At 42.8% G+C, this 23,612-nt stretch overlaps 3 protein-coding genes across 4 annotated transcripts; all 3 read right to left on the reverse strand.

Annotated features, from left to right (window-relative positions):
* Nucleotides 1–65: 65 nt before the first annotated feature.
* Nucleotides 66–5,096, reverse strand: gpa33a (glycoprotein A33 (transmembrane), paralog a). The gene is made up of 7 exons (XM_049716984.1): nt 4,929–5,096; nt 3,613–3,779; nt 2,534–2,750; nt 2,288–2,452; nt 2,064–2,180; nt 1,823–1,949; nt 66–1,415 (listed from the first exon to the last, which is right to left on the reverse strand). Exons 1-7 carry the CDS (start codon nt 4,966–4,968, stop codon nt 920–922), a joined length of 1,329 nt encoding a protein of 442 aa, XP_049572941.1. The 5' UTR covers nt 4,969–5,096; the 3' UTR covers nt 66–919.
* Nucleotides 5,097–5,530: 434 nt separating this feature from the next.
* On the reverse strand, nt 5,531–10,946 carry vegfd (vascular endothelial growth factor D). Of its 2 annotated transcripts, XM_049716987.2 has the most exons (8): nt 10,101–10,946; nt 8,036–8,237; nt 7,774–7,894; nt 7,611–7,680; nt 7,407–7,534; nt 7,198–7,316; nt 6,677–6,842; nt 5,531–6,592 (listed from the first exon to the last, which is right to left on the reverse strand). In XM_049716987.2, exons 1-8 carry the CDS (start codon nt 10,212–10,214, stop codon nt 6,565–6,567), a joined length of 948 nt encoding a protein of 315 aa, XP_049572944.1. In that variant the 5' UTR covers nt 10,215–10,946; the 3' UTR covers nt 5,531–6,564. The 2 variants fall into 2 exon arrangements, with proteins under 2 accessions (XP_049572944.1, XP_068506451.1); XM_068650350.1 differs by having other exon boundaries at nt 5,531–6,842.
* A 150-nt stretch (nt 10,947–11,096) lies between these two features.
* On the reverse strand, nt 11,097–23,550 carry pir (pirin). The gene is made up of 10 exons (XM_049716988.1): nt 23,456–23,550; nt 22,668–22,764; nt 22,492–22,584; nt 12,873–12,953; nt 12,381–12,587; nt 12,221–12,305; nt 12,011–12,055; nt 11,602–11,684; nt 11,466–11,532; nt 11,097–11,395 (listed from the first exon to the last, which is right to left on the reverse strand). Exons 2-10 carry the CDS (start codon nt 22,752–22,754, stop codon nt 11,277–11,279), a joined length of 867 nt encoding a protein of 288 aa, XP_049572945.1. The 5' UTR covers nt 22,755–22,764; nt 23,456–23,550; the 3' UTR covers nt 11,097–11,276.
* Between the last annotated feature and the right edge of the window lie 62 nt (nt 23,551–23,612).

Below are 23,612 nucleotides of genomic sequence, written 5' to 3' on the forward strand. Positions count from 1 at the left end.
GAATAGAATTTACATAGTTTTACAAAACATTACACTCATGTGACATATGGAAAACATACCAATGCTGAACTATAAAACGTTTATTTCATATAAACATAGGCCAACAGACAAAGTTTGGCAAGGGGCAATTATCACAATACAGTAAAAATACAAATTAAATTAAGTAAAATAACCCAGAGAGGTTATTAAGGTATGTTACATATTTGAAACGTTTTGTTCAATGTTTTTCAGCTGTTATTTGATTTAACTACCCAGAAGCTTTCATATCCAATATTAAGTGCACCCGTGAACCTAATAAGGAAAAACACTCTATAAAAGGATGGAAATGCAAGAGAAAGCCATAGACAAGACAATTTACAAGAAGTAGAGGTAGACCACACAGAGCTACACTTAAAGGACAAAGGGGAAAGGGGCAGTTCCTTGACACTAAGATGAAGCAAGACTGTCGCAGAGCATTCTGAACTCTTCGTAGTTCCTTGACACCAAGATTACCAGTAAATCCAAATCCAATTAATTGAAATGTTTGTATTGAAAAAAAAAAGAGTAATTTGCCTCCGTCTTGTGGCAACTTGGTGTCAACGAAGTAGTACCGTATATTGAAGTGAGTTGAGTTGCATTTATACAAAAGACATTGCTTAGGCCATCAATTACTTGCAGATTCTCATTCACAACAGGGCTCATTTCCAAAATCCCCCATCTCAAATTCCTATTGAAATTTTTATAGAACTGCACAACTTTCCACCCTAACTTGGGTAGTTGCAAAGAATGAATGTTACAAGTTGGATGTCATGAGTTATTTCTAGTTGTCGATATTTTACGTGGCCCAGGAAAGTGGGCGATAAAAATGACAGTGCCCCCTCCTTTTGAGCTCATCCATAATCAGTTCCTACAATAAAGATTATCAGTGAACCCGTCAGATTTATTTGTCTCTTCTGTCCCGAGCATCGTAGCGGTCGTTATCACGGTAATGGCGATCTCTGTTTCTCTCATCGTCGTAGCGATCATCGTACTTATCGCGGGGATCTGTACGATCGGCGTAGCGGTCATCATCGGCGTAGCGGTCATCATCGTCATAGCGCCCACGGCGGTCCTCGTTGTTGTCGGTGTAATTGCTGCGCCGATCGGTGTAATCGCTGCGACGGTCACTGTATTCGCTACGGCGATCGTCATAATCCCTGCGATCATCGTTGTAGTCGCTGCGGCGATCGTCGTAATCCCTGGGACGATCGTTGTAGTCGCTACGCCGACCGTCGGGATCCCTGCGTGGGCTCTGGTCACGTTCACGTCGTCCTTTGTCCCCCTCCCGAAGAGGCGCCGTCACGCTGGACTCGTCTTCGTCATCAATGTGTCTATCGACTGACCTCTCAGCGCCGTTCCTGTCAGGCACTTTGCCGGGACGCTCTTCCCCTTGAACTCTGAAAAAAATTTCAGCCTCTTTGTCATGCAATATCAATTTACGGAATCTGTCCGGGCCTTCAGAATCGCAAGAGCCAGCCCATCTAACATCAACTATTTGCAATGGGACATTAATCATATTCAACCTCAAAGGCGTAGTGAGTTTATCTTTCAATAATTCAGCATACTTTTGTCCTCTTATTGGTAGTTCACAGCCCGATTTGTTCCATCCAATTAGTTTCACTGACACAAACATATCTATAGTGATCTGCACCAAAGACATTTTATAAATGTAATAAAACAATACAATTATATTTTAGTTTAGTCTGTGCATTCTTAGAAGTTCTAAGGGCTCTTTAAATGAAGTTGGTATGGTACGAGATTAACCTCGAGTTGCTAATTAGTGTGTGGGTAAAGCAAACGTTACCCCATCTCATAATCCTCTTCCTCTTTCTTCTTGCGACAGCAGCAACAGTAGATGACGACAACCAGGATGATCAGCGCGGCGACAACTCCAGCGATTATTCCTGCTGTGGAGCCGATGTTCATGGACGCTACACACACAGGGAGGAAGATGAACAAGTGAAAGAGAAAAGGATATGAAAATGATGCAGTGTGGCAAAAAATCTAAAGAAAAAAACTGCAGGGAGCGCAAAGGAGTTTCTTACGTGGCATGACTGTGAGGGTGAGGTTGCAGCTGGCAGAGCGAATCTTGTTGCTGGAGATGCAGGTGTAGTATCCTGATGTCTCTTTGGTGATGTTGAATAGAGACAGGATGCCACCCTCTGACAGACACAATCAGAAAGAAACAGATGGTTACACTTCCTGGCATTATTATTTGTGCCATACAGGTGATATTAAGATAACAGTAAAACTTGTATCGTGTACTTACTGCTGGTAGTCCTCGGGTCTTTCATATGAGGAACATTACGTGCATTAATACTGTTCCACTCGTAGGTGGGTGGTGGTGAGCCCTCTTCTGAGTGACAGGTCAGGTTGATGTTCTGGCCGTATTGTGCTTTCCCCTGGATCTGACATATGGGCTTAGATGGAGCCACTAAAAGCAACACAGTTACAGAAATGTCACATGATATAATAATCATTGGACATTGATGTTCCATGTAATGAAAAATGTTACCTAGAACCACCAAGCGAGTACTGTCGAAAAGTGTGCCCTCCGTGTCGCCCGGGATCTGGACACGGCACTCAAATTCTTTATTTTCCGCAAGTGTGATTGAGGAAATTCGCAGGTCGGCCTTTCCCGTAGCCAGGTTTACGTCCATTGAAACGCGCTTTTTGTAGACTTCTTTGATGTCCGTCAACGCACCAGCAGAGTAATAAGTGGCGACCATTTTCTGTTTAAATAAAATCGAAATGTTGATCACATTGTTGGCCATTTGGGTCCACCACGCTTCATTTTATTTGAACCAGGGTTTTGATTTGTATCTAATTTAGCCATTTCCAAATTTCATCAATGATCAAAACCATTCAAATCTATCAATTTTCACATTTTGGCTCAAAGTCAACCACTATTGGCCATTTGAAATGCATGAAAAGTACATTTTTAAATTCATTGTTTATTTACTGGATTGAATCAACCTCAATTTGGGTCCATTTAATCACCATCTGCAGTCCAATGGAGCAAATACATTTTTGGGCGTAATTTTTTTTTTTTTTTTTAAAGTGGTGCTACGATCTGCTGACGATGTACAGAGGAGAAGTACATCTCAATTTAAGAAGTGGAAGAACTCTCTGCTGTAGGAGAACTATACGGTTAACAATAAGAGGAAAGGAATATTCTGAGACTGTTTCACAAATTGGACATTGTGCAAAGACACCAGAATAGATATTAAAAATAAATAAATGAACAGATACAGTGAAAATGCTGATTGGAATTGAAGTTAGCTAAACACTTTATTATAGGGGTCACCAACATGGTGTCTGTGGGCACCAGGTATGCCCCCTCCCCATCATGAGTAGCCCATAGGCCTATTCCAAAAATAGTTCACCCCAACGGGTTAATGTGATTTTCAAGGAATTATTTGAAAATGTACACAATTTCCTAATGTTTGTAGGAAATCATTAGTACAATCAGGTTCTTCACATTAACAAATAAAATACTACAATTTAATTTGAGGTGTAGCAAACTGGTAGCCTTTTCCATTATCCATCACCCAAGAAGTAGTAAGTAAAATCCAAACACAAAAGAGAACTAACCTCATCAGCATTAGCTTCTAATCCTTCCATAGACCAGGTGATGACCACCAGTGGTGGCTTGGTGAATTCGGATTCGAATGAGCATGGCAGCGTTACGTTGTCACCTCTGGCATACTCGTACTCATCCTGTGCAATGCTGACTTCCAAGGCGCCAATGCCCACCACCACTGGAATGATGTCAAAACAGACATTATTGCTTTTAAACACAGTCACGACTAGAGCAAACATTTTTACAATGATACATAAATGCACACTAGGTGAATTCAGTAGCTTCCTCCTCAGGCAGCAAAATAAGCAAAACAAAAATGTTACACTTTGCATTTGAAAACAGAACACAAACAGTTTTACGATTTACTTGGTCAAAACGGGATTGCTACTTTTTTTCAAATTCTACATAAATAGATGTAAATAAAGAGTTCAAGTCAACCGCGCCACACTTGAGATTCTGTTGACTTCGGACTTCATTCTAACTGAATCTGATCTAAAATAACAAACCAGGGAGTATCCATTAATATGATGCAGAAGAAAATGCAAGCTATTACTCATCAGTGGCCCTAATTCTTTCATCGGCTACAAGAATTGTGACATCTTGTGCCATCATAAAATCTCAACTGTCAAAAATGTTATGCTCAATCTGAAAAAGTAAAGAGACATTTTCCAGTTACAAATTTAGTATTTTCTGTACTGTTAATTTGTTTTGCTGACACAGAACAGGATATTTGTTTTTATCCTCAAATTTTAGCTGTCCAAATGTGAATTAACAAGGTAGAAAATCTTGTGCCCCCCCCCACCCCCACCCAGCAGTGTCAAATGATCGAAACACAAGTAAAACAATTCTCTTTTTACCTTTTAATTTTAACTGCAAGTTTGTTTTCCTTTCACCTAAGCACAGAAATTGAAACTTAACACAATTTTTTTTACGCTGGTATTTGCACTCCCTGTACAGATTGTGAGCAAGATGGGGTACTTAGGCTCACAAAAAGGTGGACTCCTTAAATTGTTCACCATATAGGGATATCGAGACTTTGAACACGGCCTGGCCTGGGTATTTTATCGCGCAAAAGGGAAGACAGCCATGTTGGGCGTTTCCCCATTTCATTGCCATAGTACCATTTTATATCAAGTTGAGACATAAAAACGTACAGGTGGTGTCCTTCCCCCACATTTTAAAGACAATTTGCTCTATGATTCTATATGGACTGCCTCAATAAGTACACACGCATTTCACATGAGAAATAACCGTTGAAAAGGGGAATGCTTTACAGAAGTAGCGCGAACAGAAACAGGTGTGGTCCCTTAAAAATATGCCAACTCACTCAGGTACAGGAGAGTGATGATGAAAATCCTTGTCCTCATGGCCAGAATGTTGAACTGTTGGCCTTGGGTACACTGTGAATTGTAAGGTGAGTACTGCACCGAAACCCGGCCTCGTCGATCTATGCACTGCTCCAGGTGAACTGCTTCAATCTGGGATTGGCCATTGACTGACAGATCCTCTCAGCCAATCACAGACACTCTCGCTGAACAGGTAGCATTCTTGTCCCGCCCACCAGACATGTCTCAGCCTGCTCTTCTGTGCAGACTTGGAAAGAAGCTCTACCAAGAGTCTCTCATCAAATTTAACACGATCTGTTTTGTGTTTCAGTTATAACTGTCGACAAAAAAAGCGCCAAATTTAACTACTAGATTTACAGTTGTTAGCTCATGAAGCGGAGAATGAGGACAATGTTGAACCAGGCAAGTGGGTGGTGCAACTTACAAACTGTTTAAACCAGCGTTGGAACCTGTTAGACTGGTTGGAGGAGAATGTAACTTCTGTGTTTTTACAGTATTGTATAGGCGGGAAAGGTGCGAAAAATAATCACACCTTGTATTTAAGTAGAACTACTTGTATAAAAACAAATGATACAAGTTCAAATACTGATTTAACCCCTTTTATCTGTATAAAAGTAGACTGAAATGTACAGTTCAGCGGTATAAAGTAAAATTGAATTTCTATTGTCACTTACATCAATGCCATTTTCGATAAGTTTGCAAACCAAAAAAACACTGTAATGTTTATTGTGAGTTTGAGTATTGAGAGTCGTCAACCCAGAGTTCAAAACATGACATATGACCTCTATCCGCATCACATGTGTGAGCATGATGAAGGATTTTGTGTAAATGTGCCAGGGTGTTTGCTATATGACCTTTGACCAAATTTCCTTTTTTGTACAATATGTTTACTTCTACATGCAACTTTATTGGTCTTTCAATTCAAAGATGCAATTCTTAGTTTGGTTTTGTAAATGTGTTGATGCGTGCATCCATGTGACCCATGGGTATCACTGAAAGTGTCTGAATGTCAAAAGAGAGTCATCGGAGGCTAAAATGACTTTTAGGCGGGTTTTAGCCATCATTTGTATTGTGACAGGTGGATTGTAATTTATAGCTATGACGTTTCAGGTGAAAAAAGAACCTAACCCTGATTTCATGAATATTAAAAAATATGTTACATTATTATTATTATTATTGGTATTATTATTATCATCATCATTATCATCATTACAAATTGATGTGCCAGGGGGGGAAACAAAACAGCATTTGCAGATTAGCCAAAAAACATCTAGAAACGTTTACTTGTATCTCCGATTATAAAAAGGTAAAAATTTGTTGACCCGTGTTGTAATGTATCGTAAATAAAATGCGAGCAATTATTCACAATGTATTGATTCAAATTATAAAAATAATAATCTTTTAATAATCTTTTTAGATTCTATATATTCAGTGCACAAAAAAAATTACAAATACATTGATTCAACATAAGATCTGCATGTTAAAAATCAATTAACACGGTCTTGTGACTAAGAATCATTTCCATTAGTTCACGTGATTTGCATAAATAGTGTTGTAAATAAATTATGTGCCTCTATTTCTCTGCTTCCAAAAAGAATATTCTGCAGGTTGTCCCCGCTATTGCTTCGACTTGGGCCACTTGCATCTGCCATTCAGAGAGACAAAGAACACACGCATGCATTCAAACAACCTGCCTGTATGTCGAGCTCCTGTCCTGTGTGTGCTATACCTGCAAGAGGAGGCGTCAAAAAGTTGACGTCTGTGAGAACAGATGGAGCTGTTAAGATGACAGCGTTGGACCGCTCTTAGTTGGCTTGTTGGTTCAGCTCGCGGAATGCAATCGCAACGATCCACATCGATCTCACAGTCAGGCATCCATGAAGTCATTGGGAACTCTGAACAGTCACTAATAGATTAATTTCCAGAAGCTCTTGCATAACTGTAAATCTCACATATGTGACTTGTAATTCAGTTTTGATTAATGATGTGTTGAGGATGTTTGTAGTTTGGTGAATATTTCCTTAACCCAAACATAAAATACTTAGCGGTCTGAAAAGCTGGAAATGAATCAGTACGATACCATGTATAAACTCGTAATTCGTTTCTTGGGTATTCTGGCTTTTATTCGTGGTATAAAATACAGTATAGCGATGCTTCTGCCTGCATTTGTTTTTTACTTATTTAGTAAAGTGTAAAAATAAATTCCCTTGCACACCTCATGCAATATGACCACACAAACTAAACACTCACCTGGTCTACTACTAGATGGGTATGGTATGCATCTGTCACTTGCACAATCCCAAATCCAACCGCTGACGCAAAGTCTCCTGGAATTCTCAGCCCCCGAAAGCTGTTCGATCAGAGAACACCTGCAAAAAAAAAAAAAAAAGAGATCAGACAGTGCAGTAACCACATTTTACATATTTGGGAGAAAGTAGAGAGACAGTTTTCAGACTCACCCACTGCTTCTCTGAGGCTGAGCATTACGTCGTATAATGGCCGGCTCCATGCATCTGCATTCTGTATGATTGGCTACTTTAATCAGCACAGGCTCTGGTACAAACTTGAAAGGAATCACACTCAGGACCTGACGCACATGCAAACAAAAAGTGTGTGAGAGATTACAGTCTACTCAAGACGAGCATGCCCACTGGCCCACTTACAGTTTTATTGACCAGCACTGTACTTGTGTTTCTGCACGTGACACCTTCTTGGTTGCAGCAGCCGCCACACCTGTCAAGATGAAAAAGATAAAAACTAATCCATGTTTCATACTACAGTGACTATCAAGTGAATGACGTGGAGCTGGGTTTGTGTTAAACAAACCTATGGACGGACACGCAAGGTGGCTTGAAGAACATGGACGGGTCAGTTCCCAATTCCTTGGCGACATCCACGCATGTCTCTCTTGGCATGCACTGCGTCCGCTGCCACTCCTCATCTATGGCTGCATGCAAAAGAGACAGAACGTACTATAAGAGGCAATCAGGGATGGTGTTTGTGTGTTTCAGTAGTGTTTAAGAGCATTCAAAATGTTTCTGAACGTTTCTGTAAGCACAGAAGCACCAAACATGACCTGCTGTCCTACCTTTGAGTATTTCCAGGCTGTAAGACTCGGCTGCATAACGGGTTGAGCGGTGGGAGCCGACTGAAGGTGGCGAAAAAAGAGAGTCCGACTGCTGCAGACTCATGCGGCATTTCCACAACTTCCAGTCGGGGAAGTCTGCAAGTCGGAGCAGCTCGTCAAGGCTGGAGGCTGAACGCACCTTCCTCTCCCACTGCTTCATGACCTGCACAGAACACTCAGTCATCTTTTCATCTAAAAACTTTTGCAAATCTTTTACAACTTGTATTTAAGTGAATACACAATAAAAATATATTTAATGTTCAAGCGTGTTAAAAAAACCTGGGATATAGGCTACAAAAGCTGCAGAATGCTCACAACACATCTTTTTGGAACATTCCACATGTGATCAGGTTAAGTGGAAGCAAATGAGTTTTAGGATTGGCTATAAAAGGAACATCCCCGAAAGGCTCAGTTGTTTACAAGCAAGAATGAGGTGATCTTACAATCACAAGGTAAAACTTTACTGTACAAAGCGAAAGCATTACTGTACTGTAACATTCACTGTTTGAAAATAAAGATTTTTTCTATAGAGCCAAATAAATACAGATTGAAAATGATTTGCATTCATTGTATTTGAATTTAGGATTTTATTCCAACTTCACTGGAATTGGGGTTTGTCATTATACATGCACACATCTTGTCTTACACAAGGATGAAACAATTTATCTTGGAGGGCTTGGTCATGTACTCAGAATTTGAGCATCATGCCGCCAAGTGTCTCTCCAGCGTATCGTTTCCTTTACGGCTCACTCTGTCGACAATTCTTATTCTCAAGCGCTGCGTGTGCGTGCTTACATAACACGAGAAGAAAAATTGTGGGATGATGCCAGCAAATATCTCAGTTTGCTCTTCTAGCATTTCAGTATAGAGTGAGAGACTTTCATTAGTGGAAGAAATTATAATGATGTGAGCTGATTTCAGTGGCTTATGTTTCAGTGCTACATGTGAGATGTTTATGTGCGTGATAAACATGCAAAGTATAGACAATCTGTAATTTAGTTCTTCAGCAAAATTATGAAAAAATATTTGTAATTGTGCCAAAAAAAGCACAATTTGTGACTTGTGGAAAAATGTCCATTTAAGTACACAAACAGAGCAGCGGTGCAATGACAAGCATCAATGTCCTCCCATTTGCTCAGTTTGTTGCAGAAGCGTGAGCGTGTTTGCTCTGCCACTTAAATCAGAGAAATCAAAATAACACGCAATTTTGTCCAGAAGATTCGTGTTTTCTAATGAGAAACAGCTTGTGAGAGGATGTTGACGATATTGACGGGGGAAGTGAAACAGCATGTGGCCGGGACAGAAAAGTAATGAGATCAAGGAAGAGCAAATAAAAGTTGGGGAAACTCAATGATCATAGATTACGCTTTCAGTTATTCGAGAAAATCCCCAAATACGTCATATAGTGGCCTCACATATTTATTTACTCAACCACAGAAAACCCACTAATGAGTCATATTCTATCTGTCTTCAATGTGTTTTTATTCAGTTTGTTTTGATGATTTGTGGTAGGAACCAACAAATTACAATTACTTTGTTACCGTACTCAAAGGAGATTTTTCACTCATCTGTGTTTTGTACTTTTATTTAAATACTGGATTTGAGTCAGTATTCTGCTTTTACTGGATTTTTTTTAAGTAGAGTGGCAGTATTACTTTTTCCAGGATGCACCTGCATCCATCCACCCATGCATCCACCCATGCATCCACCCATGCATCCACCCATGCATCCATCCATCCATCCATCCATCCATCCATCCATCCATCCATCCATCCATCCATCCATCCATCCATCCATCCATCCATCCATCCATCCATCCATCCATCCATCCATCCATCCATCCATCGGTCCGTCCGTCCAACCCCGCCCGCCCGTCCTTCCGTCCGTCCGTCCGTCCGTCCGTCCGTCCGTCCGTCCGTCCGTCCGTCCGTCCATCCATCCATCCATCCATCCATCCATCCATCCATCCAAAGTACTAGTTCCATGACTTTTGCGCATAAAGACAAAAAAAATTCATGCCACTCACCCTACTTCCAGCTTCTCTCTGTAAGCCAAGGCTCCCATTGATCCAGCTAAGCTCCACCAGCAGAGTCACCAAGCAGGAGGTTCGATAAAGAGCGCACTTCATCTTCACCAGCATCCACTCGGATCTTCGGCTCTGGCGTCTGAGAAGCACTCGCTGTGAACTCGTCTTCCTTCTCACAGCTGTCTGCCTCTGACTGCCAGACTGACTGACCTCCTCCGTGTATGTGCTGGATAAACTCTCAACCTCACTGTGTGTGTGCGTGTGTGTGTTTGTGTATGAGCCAGACGTAACCTGTCACAAAAGCAGCCCCCAGACACCCGCCAGCCAAATGGAGGGGCTTTAAAACTTTGAACGTCTTATTTGTGCAGCTTTGATGCGGTGTTCACTTGAGTAAGTAGGCAACGAGCTAGAAGCTGAAAATGACCTCATAAAATTCAAAGAGTCCCTTGAGGGCTTCTTATCACCCACCTCCTTCTTTGTCCAAATGGAGCTAGCAAAAAAAAGGCCTAAGTTTTAGTCTGTCCTCTCTCTGAATCGAAATTAGTTATTGGCTGCCTTACCTCTTTATCCAAAAAGTGCATTTCCCCCATATTAAACTTATTTGCTTCTTGCTCTCATCCTTTCCTTCCAATGCTGTTAAATGTCTTCATCATGTGCTTCTTCTGCACACGCATAAGCATTAACATGTGTTTTAAATGTGATCCAGACCGCTGTTACATGTGAGCAGCACCGCCCCATCATGTCTTACAGATGACACCCCTCCCGACTTGGAAGAAATTAACATTAAGGAGGGAGACACTTCATCATGCACCTTTGTGCAATCTAATGAGATCCATGGGTGCAGATGGCATAGTTTTATGTCAAATAATTAATCTAATCATTAATACATTTTCTTTTTACTTCTCCTATAATTAACTACAGTGTTAACATTCAGGAATAAAACCTCTGCTCTATTTTTGTTGCACATTTGGACCAACTGACTGTAATTCAATGTAGTTAATTGTGAAAATATTTTATTTTGGAAATATATTTTCAGAAAAGTTTGAAAACCACAGACTTGACTGTTTTTGATATAACAGACCGGAATATATAATATCTATTTTTTGTGGAGTAAAATACTAATAAAAATCTAAATATTTGGAAACAGCAAACAATATAACTTGCACATCATAGCGGTCAAAATGAATCTCGGATCTTCGATCGCCAATTTAAGGCCCGCTCAAAACCATTTTGACCATTTTTGTAATCGCTGATAGCCTGCTTGATCTCTTCCTGCGTGTTCATCACAAATGGACCTGAGGAGCAAACACATTGTTTGTTCCTTTTCGTACACACATCAGAATGTTTTGGAAAAGTCAAACCTACCGTGCTTCACCACAGGCTCATTGAGGGGTTCTCCAGCGATCAGAACAAAACGGGAAATGTCGGAACCCTAGAGAATATAAATAAAATGGGCTGAAGTAGAACGACGGTGAGAAAGAGTATATAGAGTATCTCTCACCTTGTTTTCAAATCGAACACTGTCCCCATCGCCAAGAACCACCGTGTGATGGGGCTCCACCTTGTGCAGCTCCTCATCAGGACCTTAAAGAGAACAATGTCCAACTGGAATATTTCAATCTCATACAACCGATCACCGAGAATAACTCATGTATTTGACTCATTGTTATTGTGGCAGCAAACGTGCTGTTGGGCATTTTTGGTATCATCAAAACAATTTGAGCAAATTAGCCTGCCCAATATGACAAAGGTTTGCTTGTCACTCATAAAACCTAAATTATATTTATTTAGGGAAGAATAGGCGTCACTGGAAATAGCAGTAGTATGATATTTGTGAATTCACTTTTTTCAAAATCTTTTGCAGGTGCAAAGGAACTATGTTGAAGTGGATTTGAAATTCAAGCACTCACCAACATGAATGGTTCCTGATAGAGTGTAAATGAAGGCAGTCCATCCTGTGAAGAAAAAAAAGAAGTAGTAAGGCTTGGATATACCTAACAAAGATTCCCTTTATAAACTGGTTGTCATCTGAATGAATTGATTTATATGGAACATAACAGGATGATTTAAATAACCAAACCACACTCATGCTGCAAATCTCCTCTATGACTATTATTTACCTGAGGGGACTGGCTGTACATGCTGGGCTCCAGTCTTCAGCAAAAAATCCAAATACATTGTTGGTGTTCTGGTGTAGACCTTGGACTATAATACAACATAAATCAATTTGCAAAAAAACCCAAATGTAATGCACTGTATTGGGCACATACAAATAGACACCTTTGCTCCGAGGGCTTCGCCAGATATCACAGCCACGGTGACTCCGCCCTGAGACGGTTTGGGGATCTCAGAGCTCCGCAGCTCCTGATAGGCTGGTTCCACCATCTTATTTTGCCTGGATAGATTCACCCACAGCTGCAAACCCACCAAGGGTTCCTCAGACATGGGCATTTCTGCATGAACCACACCCCGTCCTGCAGTCATCCACTGGGCATGCACACACATGCACACACATTTTCACTTTTATATTGCACTTCAATCTTAACTACCTTTTAAAAGCTCAGCAAATACGGTATAAACCTAATTTACCCTCTTGTTACCTTCAAACTACATTTATCTTTGGTGTTAATTTGAGCCCAACAATTCAAAACCTACAGAAAGTGATTTTAATGTTAAAAAAAATAAGAAGAAGGATCATACTCCATCATCATATATGATTGGCAAGGATTCCCTCCTCTAAAATTGAGTCCAATATTGTTGAAAAATAATTACTTGCAGATCTCCAGGCTGCAGTCGTCCGGAATGGCCACAGAAATCTTCATGTGCTATGACCCCTTCCAACACGTATGTTACCTGTTTACAGCAAATGTTGAAGAAACAATGCTCATCACTTTTCCAAGCACTGTCAATACCAGTTCACTTAAGACCTCCACCAACGGCTAACATGTGGAAGATTAAAGGATGCTTCATCTTGATCCAGAGGACAGTTTCAAGGGAACAAAATGTCATAACACCAAACATAAGCACAACAGTTGGCTTTGATAGTGAGGTTGACCGAGTGAAATTCAGAGGCAGATCAAAAGATAGGAAAAGTAAGTCCGCTAATCTGTTCGCTGGGTGGTTAAAGGGAAATGTGCTTTTGGGAGTTTGCAAACATATTTTTTAAGTTTGTGTTAAACTTATAATCATATTAATATAATATCTAGTATTAGAGTGCACGTGTGGATTGGTGGGGGGCGAGGAATGTGCAGACAAACTGCATGAACTTGTTTTCTTCAAAGTGTTGTGGAATAGGCCCGGATAGGGAGTACCGGAGGAGATCATCTCAAGGTCGGTTAGGAACAAGAACAACAGCACGTCTATGAGACCGGCCTACGAGGGAAAAACCCAACTGTCTGACCTCAGCGACACCTGGACCGGGGAGGAGATGGCCATCGACCAATCATCTCACAATATTTTGCATGCTTTAATATTCATATTGTGTTTCTTTAAAACTGGGCAACCCGGAAGAATGTGTCGTCTTTTGGTGGTCACAAAAACGCACGAGTTTTAGTGTGAGGGACCCGGGACCCAGGCCTGTATTAGTGCGCTTTGTCAGGAATAAATAATTGGTAAATTTGGTCTGATTGATCTACTGGTCTTCTCTTTGACAGAACGAACTTGCAAAATTGTTAGGTGCGCCAGTGTGTGGATTAGGACATAGCAATTTATGTGTTAAGTGTTGATCGCAATTTGGAGTCAGATCAATAACTAGAATCCGTAACCTAACAATTTCTTGGTGACCGCGGACGTGATGTCAAGAGAAGGGTAATTGACAACTCGTGGTCTTTAGCCAAGACACCGGACAGTGTCAGGGACACTGTCTCCCGGTCGGCGAACCGTTTGGAATAAGCGCACAACGTTGAGCTGGTACGACGTTTCCTAAACCTTGAGCTCATCACCGATAAGGTAAGCAGAATACCTGTTACTATAAGTCGAAATGCTGCAAATTGAAAGAGGAAATTTAAGAGGAGACTGTCGTTCAGATCAAATAAGGTGTGCATGAAGTTAAGATACATACGGTGAATAAGTTTGGAACTTACGTGTGTAACGTGTACGGTAAAGTCAGGGACTTACGCGTACTACTGATAGGTCAGGGACCTAGTGCTTCGTCGTGGCGGACAAGGGTGCGGTGACGATCGTATTCAAATAGCTGGGGTTAATAAAGAGATCCCCGAGGGGAAGTGAGGCCTCCTCAAAAAATATCCGGTGGTAACAGTTCCTCCTGTGAGAGATCAGACCGCTAAAACATCCAAAATGAACCAAATTGGGGGGAGAGAGAGTGTGCGCGCAGAGGATCCTCATGAGTGGGTGTGTATATGAGTGTGTGTGAGTGATGTGTGTTCTATGGAAGAATGGTGTGTTTAAGTTAAGTTGGTTAGAGAAACTAAGATGAGCAAGGTGTGGCAGTAGAGAAAATAAGGTGTGTGACAGAAAGTTACTAGAACGGTGGCTTGATAGGATGAGAATAAGAGACAACAAATGTTGTGTAGAAGACATTGAAAGATGTCGAATGTGAACATGGTGAAGGGCGCAACAGCAAAGTTGGCCTGCCCTTTGAGAGGTTGAGACTGATGGGCGAGCCTGCACTCGCGCGTAGTCGCGGGTCTGGGCTGTATGCGTGGGCCTGTGCTATGCTCGCGCGGGCGGTGGGCCGGCATCATGATTGTTGCAGGAAATGGCCAGCCTGTAACCAGTCAACATTGATGCCGCGACCCTCTCGCACGGGGGGTGCTATAGCCCGGGCGGGGCAGGGACAGTGTGAGTTTCTCAGTGAATGTTTGAAGCAGTGAGATTGAAGGAATGTATATGCTGATGTGGAAGCGCAAATTGTGAGTGGTATTGACCGATAGAAAGTGGCAAAGAAGCTACATGAGAGATGGATTGTGCGTGCGTGCGTGCGTGCGTGCGTGCGTGCGTGCGTGCGTGCGTGCGTGCGTATGCGTGTGTGTGTGTGTGTGTGTGTGTGTACGTGCGGTTGTGTGCGCGCTCGGTGTGTGCGTTTATGTGCACACCCTGTGTGCTGCATCCACACAGTGTGAGGAGGAAGACGGCATGGATCAGAGAATGTTCAAGAAAGGGGGGCTAACTCGTAAATAATGAGGAGCTATTGGGAGTAATCTGTTTGTCCTTTCTTTAAGGTTAGGTTAGGTTAGCAACACGAGCGATTTAGAGGTTCAAAAGAAAGACAGTTAAAAGAAAAAAACATTTTTGATTTGGACAATGGCAGGCTAACAAGAGCATGAGAAAGAAGGGTAGAGAAAGCGGTGAAAATAGACAAGGAAAGAAATGAATACAAGGGCATTTATCCATCTTTGCATGATGTGACACACCCGAGTGCCCCGAAACTCGGAGTGAGCTATGTTGGACCGCCGCCGTACGGCGACCCCGGAGTAATGGATCCGGTGGTGACGTTGGGTGGTAGGATGGTAGTGGATGTCGAGGGCGAAGGCGAAAGGGCGGATCAGAGTATTGTACAGTTGATTGAACAAGCAGTAAATAAAGAGAGGCGACGGGCCCGGGAGGGGGACACATCCCGCGTGGACACATCCCGCGTGGACACCTCCACCCCCGGTCCGAGCCCTCAACCGTCCAATGTGACAAAAGGAGAAAGCTGGCATAGACTTACTGCCGAGAATGAGGAGCTAAAAAAGAAAATTGATCAAGCCGATGAGCAGCGTAGACAGGAAGCGCAGATGTTAAAATGGGCAACAGAGAGAGAGAGAAAGAGAGAGAGAGAGAGAGAGAGAGAGAGAGAGAGAGAGAGACACGGAGAAAATATAATTTGCGGAGTGGTCAGGGACAGATGACACAGGCCGAGGTGCAGAAAAATGAATTGATGTGTCCGCTGGTGACCACATCGGGCGGTCAGCACTACGAGCCCATGGTGCTCCGTGATGTGACCACGATAATGGAAAATATGCCCCCACTTCACAGAGGAGGCAAGGTGTGGCTGAACAAATTTTTGGCTCTGATGAGTGGGCAGAGCTGTACACTCGGTGACATGCGCCAGATGTTGGCAGGAGCATGCTCCCTGGTGCAACTGCAGGCAACTGAGGAAGCAGCAGGCACAGCGAGACTGGGGAGGGAGGTGCCCTTGCCACAAGTAGCAGCGCCCCTGTTTGAAAACATTAAATTGACTTTCCCACAACCCACCGATCTGGCCCCCACTATGTTTCCTTATGATGTGAAAATGTCACCTGCACAACATTATGTAACATGTGTGGAGAGTTGGATTGAAACCACAGGTCGACATCCGGCTCTCACGCACGAGGCAGAGGTGCTCTTCCGAACGGCGCTGCTGGATGGACTTCCGCCAGATGTGAAGAAGCAGCTAATGTCAGATCCTGACATTCTGGTTTGTGCCGAAGAACGATTTAAACGTCATCTTTTGCATCACTGCAGAATGTTCACTGAGTCACAAGCTAAAGTTGAAAACGAGACAGACGCATTATCTAAACAGTTGTTGAAATTACAGTTGGCAAAAATGCATGGTGAAGCTAAACAGTCTAAATCACAGAAAAAGGAAATGCAAATGTCACAGGCTCTTCAGGTGGTGGGGCGCGGAAGGGGCCAGTTCCGGGGCGGATACAGAGGGAGTGCACCTGCTTACCCGGGGAGGGCAGCATACAAACCCCATTCGCCCAACGCATGTTTCATCTGCGGCGAAACCGACCACTGGGCAAAAGAATGCCCACAGTATCGACCGCGCGGAGCCACCCGCCCACAAACGCACGGAGGTCAGTACTACCAACATGATGATCTCTGGTGTGGACAATTTGAATAGGGCTGCCCAGGGAGCCAGGAAAGCAGTGGCCCGGCGGAGCCAATGCTTCATGTGACAGTGGAAAGAAAAACCTGTGAAGATGCTGGTGGACACAGGAGCAACTTATTCATCAATAAACACTGCCCTTCCTGTATCCTCACTGTCAAAGAAAACAACAACTTTAGTCGGCTTCTCGGGACAACCACGTACTCTGCCTTTTACCAAACCACTTGAAACTGTGATCACCCGGACAGGGTGTAGACTGTGGTACAAATACATCCATTCCACAGACACTCCGATCAATTTGATGGGAAGGGACTTGCTGTCAGCCGTTCAAGCCAGAATTCTGTGTGGGCCAAAGGGAGTGATTATTCAATTTCCAGATGGCATCAGCATCCAGTGCTCACAGCAGCTACAACAACATGGTCAGTGGCTGATGGCGCCCCTACCGGCAGAAGCAGAAACTGCAACCATCTACTGGGCCAGGCTGGAGCCAGAGACCCCTGCTGGTGGCGGTGTGTTCTCGACCTACCTACTGTGGAAGCCTGGATCTGCTCACTGGCGCCATACCACCCACCTGTTGATCCTTTGCATTGCACTCTATTTTATGACCGAAAAAGTGATGATGTATATCGGGATTTGTTTGAAGAAATTGAAGGGCACATGTGGGATTTAACTTCATCGTGCATTTTGATTGGTAAAGAGGGAGTCGCAGCGGCAACTGAATTGACATATGAACAAATGCAGTGGTTCAAAATGACAGAGAAAGGGGTGCCACACATTTCGCTGGCTCTTGCCCCAGGACACGAGGCCAGACAATTGGGCTCAATGGTCAAGCAGTTGTTGCAACAGACTGATTGGCGGAAAACTCACATTCCTAATTTGTACTGGTCTGAGTCTCAGAATGCATACCAAATTAAACAACCCATGGCAGACACAGGATTGCTGGAGGAGATTATGGTGTCCCGCACACACGGTAGGGAGTTAACTGATCATGAGGACGCTGAAGTAATGCTGGCGGCCTTGCCCGACACACTTTGGTCCCAGGGTCCATTTGATGTCGGGTTTTGTCATTCGGTGGCCCCTATTGATCTCCAAATGGATGAGACGCAGCCTATCAAACGGCCTCAATATCGTTGGCCGAAAGAGGCGGACCAAGGCATGGAAGACACTCTGTGTGGCCTCTGGGACGCAGGGGTGTTGGAAGTGTCCGACGGCCAAATCGCACTCCTTGCTGTGGCGTTACCAAACTGGGTGGAGCTCGGGTCAAGGTGGACAGGAGCTTCATTGTGCACTGAGTTTGACAGAACTGAGGAGATTTGATAAAAATTGAATAATGCGTAGAGCTACAGAGAAAAGCATCATAGTCAGAGATTGAACAGATTTGGATAAAACAAATAGGCTAAAACGGTAAGAAACAAGAGCGAGATCTGATATTTTGGCTCGTCAGGCTTAAGAAGTAGAAGTCGAGTTAGATACATTTTAGAATAGGACATTTGGACTAAAGTGGATTCGGTCAAGAGGAACAGGGGCATTTTGGCATTTTAACAGGGATTGACAGCAAGGGAGATTGAGGATAGAAGATCTGGACAGCAATGACGTAAATTACATTAAAAACTGCCCATTCTAGGGAGAGGTGCTGGATGGTGTGACAGGCAGGATTTTTAGGAAGAGAAAAAGGGGCGAGTTAGACTCGCCAAGAGGGGCAATAAAGAGAAGCAGACTGAGAAACATATTTGAGCTAGACAACAGGAAAAAGGGGGAGAGCCAAATGATGATGTAAAAATCCAGAGGGAATAGTCGGACCCATCTTTATTGAATTTAATTAGGATAATTAATAGAGATCGAGTTTGTAGGAGCAATCTGAGGTTATGGAGGCTCCCCTGACACGCGGGTCCCACAGTCGTCTCCCCCCCAGATAGACATATATGACAATTTGCGATGAATCTGATGGGCGAGTTTATGGAAAATTGAATTGGAGATTTTACAATAGGTCATGTTGACAAGTATGTCCAAATGTGAAGAGTTACTATTAGGAGTCAATGTTTGCCTGCACACTAACATACTAACTTTGCTTAGTGTGGGAGGAGAGCTGAGTGATAGAGACGGATGTGTGTGTCTGCGAGTGTGTGGATGGGTGTGTGCGCATGTGATCATCTATGACTGTGTGTGCGCAGTATGATTGGCCAGAGAGGTCTGAAGTTGGGGTGATGTGTTTGCAATTGAGGATAAAATTCCTCTCACCTGAAGGGGTGGTACAGACTGGAGGGTCTGGAACTGGTAAATGATGAGTTCTGACCGGAACCATGGCTCAATGATCAAATCAGGGGCACCATCGACAACAAAACGATGTGATGGAGAAGGCCCATTTCAGTGATATGGTCAGACAAGACAGAACTAGTATCGAACAGCAAGACTTTGGACGATTTGACGTGTGACGACATTGAGCTCACCCGACGGGGTGACGGACTAGGTGGACAGTGACCAATTGTTTGACGCTTGAACGTGTTTGCGACAATAGCACGCTCTGCTTTGTTTTTCTGTGTGACTTGATTTTTTTTTTTTTTTTTTTTTTTTTTTGCAGCATCAGCCACCAGCCAAGGAGCGGATTGCGCGTTGCTTGCGTAACTTGTTTTCATTCTTGCAGGTTGTCGATTGCATTCGTGGAAAGTTTGTGTTGGATTTACATGAATATGTTAACCCTTGCCCTTTTGGTTTTTATGATGAACTTGTTGATAACGTGGTTTTCAGGACATGATCCGCGGGCGCCAGGATTCATTTTATGACTGTTTTAATTTTGATACTTGATGTCAGTTTTTGTGTGTACAAATGTCCACTGTCAGCCGGGCTATAAGCTCACTGACAGGAGTGCGATGATTTTTGTTTGTGTTGCCGAGTGTGTGTGGTGGACAGTCAAGTTTCAAGGACTTGGGGTGATGGTCCCGGGGCCCAGATGGTAACTAGAGGTTCCGCGGGCCTGGCTACAATGAGTGTGGTGATGAGAGGGGACGCTTTGCAGGTTCCTTTTGATACGTAATGACACATTGGGTGAATGTGTCAAAAGGGGGGAGTGGTAAAATAGAAATGGGTGAGTAGGTTTCAATTTGTAATTGTGATATACAAAGTTTTTTTTCCAAATTCACTTGCTTTCAAGCTTTAACAGGACATGCCAGAATTCACCCAGCAATGATGGAAGGAGCAGAGGAAGACCAGTGACATCTGGTTGTGGTGTGGAGATGACAAATTATAGGATCGCTTGCCGAAGAATGCATCAGGTATCTGTGCCCTCGTGTCGTTGATAATGCCTGTGGTGGTTGTCCCCATTGAAATACAGAATCTCAATTGGAACCTGGAGTCCCCACTGGCGGGGCTCCTGAAGCGAGCCAAAAGAGACATTTTGCCCCCGTGGTTGAGCGACGACGATCCAACATATATTGACACTATAGGAGTGCCCCGGGGTGTGCCAGATAAGTATAAACTCGTTAATCAAGTGTCCTCGGGATTCGAAAGTATCTTCCTATGGATCACCCCCAATAAAAATGTAGACCGTATTAATTACGTTCATTACAATGTCCAACGGCTGGGTAATTATACAGCTGAATCATTCGCCGCAGTTCATGAACAATTGGCTGCAACGTCGTTAATGGCGTTCCAAAATAGAATTGCGTTGGACATGCTATTAGCTAAGGAACATGGTGTGTGTGGAATGTTTGGTGATGCATGTTGTACTTTCATCCCAAACAACACGGCACCAGGAGGCCGACTGACCAGGGCGTTGGAAGGACTGAGGACACTGAACAAAAAGATGAAAGATCATTCAGGCGTACACACCGATATTTGGTCTGATTGGATGAAAACGTTCGGAAGCTGGAAAGGCCTCATCATGTCTGTGCTTGTTGCTGTAGCTATTTTTATTACAATTATGATTTTATGCGATTGTTGTTGTATTCCATGTATTAGGTCACTCACTGTCCGGTTGATCGAGAAAACCGTTGGCCCGTTGCCACCGATGGGCCAATATGCCCTGGTGACTCAACATGAGCAGCGGGGGGAAGGAAGGATCGACAGCGCGCTGGTAGCTGTTTGCTAGGGTAACGGGTGATGACCTCATAAATGAGGTCATGAGAGGGAATAAAGGGAAATGTGCTTTTGGGAGTTTGCAAACATATTTTTTAAGTTTGTGTTAAACTTATAATCATATTAATATAATATCTAGTATTAGAGTGCACGTGTGGATTGGTGGGGGGCGAGGAATGTGCAGACAAACTGCATGAACTTGTTTTCTTCAAAGTGTTGTGGAATAGGCCCGGATAGGGAGTACCGGAGGAGATCATCTCAAGGTCGGTTAGGAACAAGAACAACAGCACGTCTATGAGACCGGCCTACGAGGGAAAAACCCAACTGTCTGACCTCAGCGACACCTGGACCGGGGAGGAGATGGCCATCGACCAATCATCTCACAATATTTTGCATGCTTTAATATTCATATTGTGTTTCTTTAAAACTGGGCAACCCGGAAGAATGTGTCGTCTTTTGGTGGTCACAAAAACGCACGAGTTTTAGTGTGAGGGACCCGGGACCCAGGCCTGTATTAGTGCGCTTTGTCAGGAATAAATAATTGGTAAATTTGGTCTGATTGATCTACTGGTCTTCTCTTTGACAGAACGAACTTGCAAAATTGTTAGGTGCGCCAGTGTGTGGATTAGGACATAGCAATTTATGTGTTAAGTGTTGATCGCAATTTGGAGTCAGATCAATAACTAGAATCCGTAACCTAACAGTGGTGCATTACTTGAATTGTCGCTAATGAACAAGAGTGTTAAGTGTAGTAGCCTAGTTTCATGAAAAATGCAGGAACCTGATCTGACTGTTTATCTTTTTTCAGTGTCATGTTGCAAGCCTTGTGGTCCTCTTCATGCAGTCAGTACTGTGTGTGCGTGTGTGCGTGCGTGCATGCATGTGTGTTCTTTTGGCTGCCTCACTGGTCAAAAGAAGTGCTGAGTTTGGGGTCGGGAATTCAGTGGGGAACATCTGAAAGTTGGGCTTCCTACTGCGAGCCTCCTGTGATCTTTCAGCACAGCTGTATCTTTTCCAAAGTCATGTGAGTGTGAGCAAACACACCTGCAGAAAGGCATGCTGGGAGTACAGCCCTATACGCCCACATTGGGAGATTAATCTGGAATGTTTGCAATAAAGTTGTTTTAAGTTTGTGTTTATAGATACAGTGAGCCCCCTTGGATACTTGCTATTGGCAGGAGATGGTGACTCAGTGCTGCCACAGTAATTAATGCCCACAGCTTTATAATGACCAATTTTCTCACTTGCTTTGGTACATTTCTTAGATCAGAACTGAATTTCCCAAAACTACTTGTCCAGTTTTCACATCCGTTTCTCATTTCTTGGAACAAGTTGCAAATGCTTTGGCACGTCCATGCTAATGAATCGGGCCAATTCTCTGCTGTTTCCAAAATTAGGGGATAACTTTGGGATTGAAATTTGGCATCTGTTATACATGAACTGAAATATTTTCATGTACCAAGTGGATGTGGATCAAATCAATGATTATTATTAACAGTTTAAACCTACTGTTTCAAATCCTCTGTGAGGGTGGTCTGGAAAACCTGCAGGCTTGCTGACACGAAACTCATCCAGCATCAGAAAAGGATCTAGGTTCTGCAACTGGGAGGGACATTTGGAAATAAGTATATTGAAAACAGAATGGAAGTTTATGTGTTCAGAAAATAACTCAAAATATATTGTACCTCTTTTCGACCGATGCTTCTGCGAACACGGGCACCAACTCCTTCACCCTGCTCCACACTCAGTAAAGTTTTCTCCACTTTTCTCATGTTTATTGTGCTGTAAAACATTGTGGATTCTTTTGTTTGGGTTTTTTGGGGTGGTGTGACTATTAAATATAAAATGTGTGTTGTTTTAGAAATTACCTTCACATTATTTAAATGTGAAGGATTGTGGTTCTGTAATTATTGGTATGAGTTAGAAATCCGTCTCACTGTACTGCATCTTTTTGATATTTGTCACCCCTTTAAATAAAAAAAAATACATTTCCCAGCATGCAATATGTGAAGGCTCGCACAAAAAAAACAAGAATTTATTGGATGTCACCTTTACTAGTAGAAAAAAAAATCACATTATAGATTACAACAGTTCACAGTGAGGCAGATTAGGTGGCAGTAGGTTTAAAACAAAAAAAAAAATGAAGAAAAAAAATCTGATTAGCCGCAGCCCATCGCTAATCCAGAAAACCGCGACTCGGTGACGTCATCGCGATGCTGCATGCATTTGTATCCGTCTCTTTTCTTTTCGTAAATTGATAAACACGTAAATTAGTTACTGAATGTGACTTGGAGCAATGACAAAAACAGTCTACAAGTCCTTAAAATGCATTTGTTTGCATGTGTTTCCTCCGTACGATGATGTTTGAATATGTTGAGAAATGTCGCATATTAAAATGTGTTCAAAGCAGACTTTGTATATTTATAGACGCGAGCAAACTATATTTAATTGTGCAGATATAGTACACACTCACCCTCAAGGTAGTGAATCCAAATGACTGTTCCTTTCTGTCCACTTGTAAACACGGAAATCATCGGTGGGCGTGGCAGATCAGATTATGACTCAGCGCTTTCTTGTCCAAAGATTTCAATCCGTCACCAGAACGTAAATTTAAACAAAACAATTTCATC

The sequence above is a fragment of the Syngnathus scovelli genome, chromosome 4 (assembly GCF_024217435.2).
Source record: "Syngnathus scovelli strain Florida chromosome 4, RoL_Ssco_1.2, whole genome shotgun sequence".
NCBI lineage: Eukaryota > Metazoa > Chordata > Actinopteri > Syngnathiformes > Syngnathidae > Syngnathus > Syngnathus scovelli.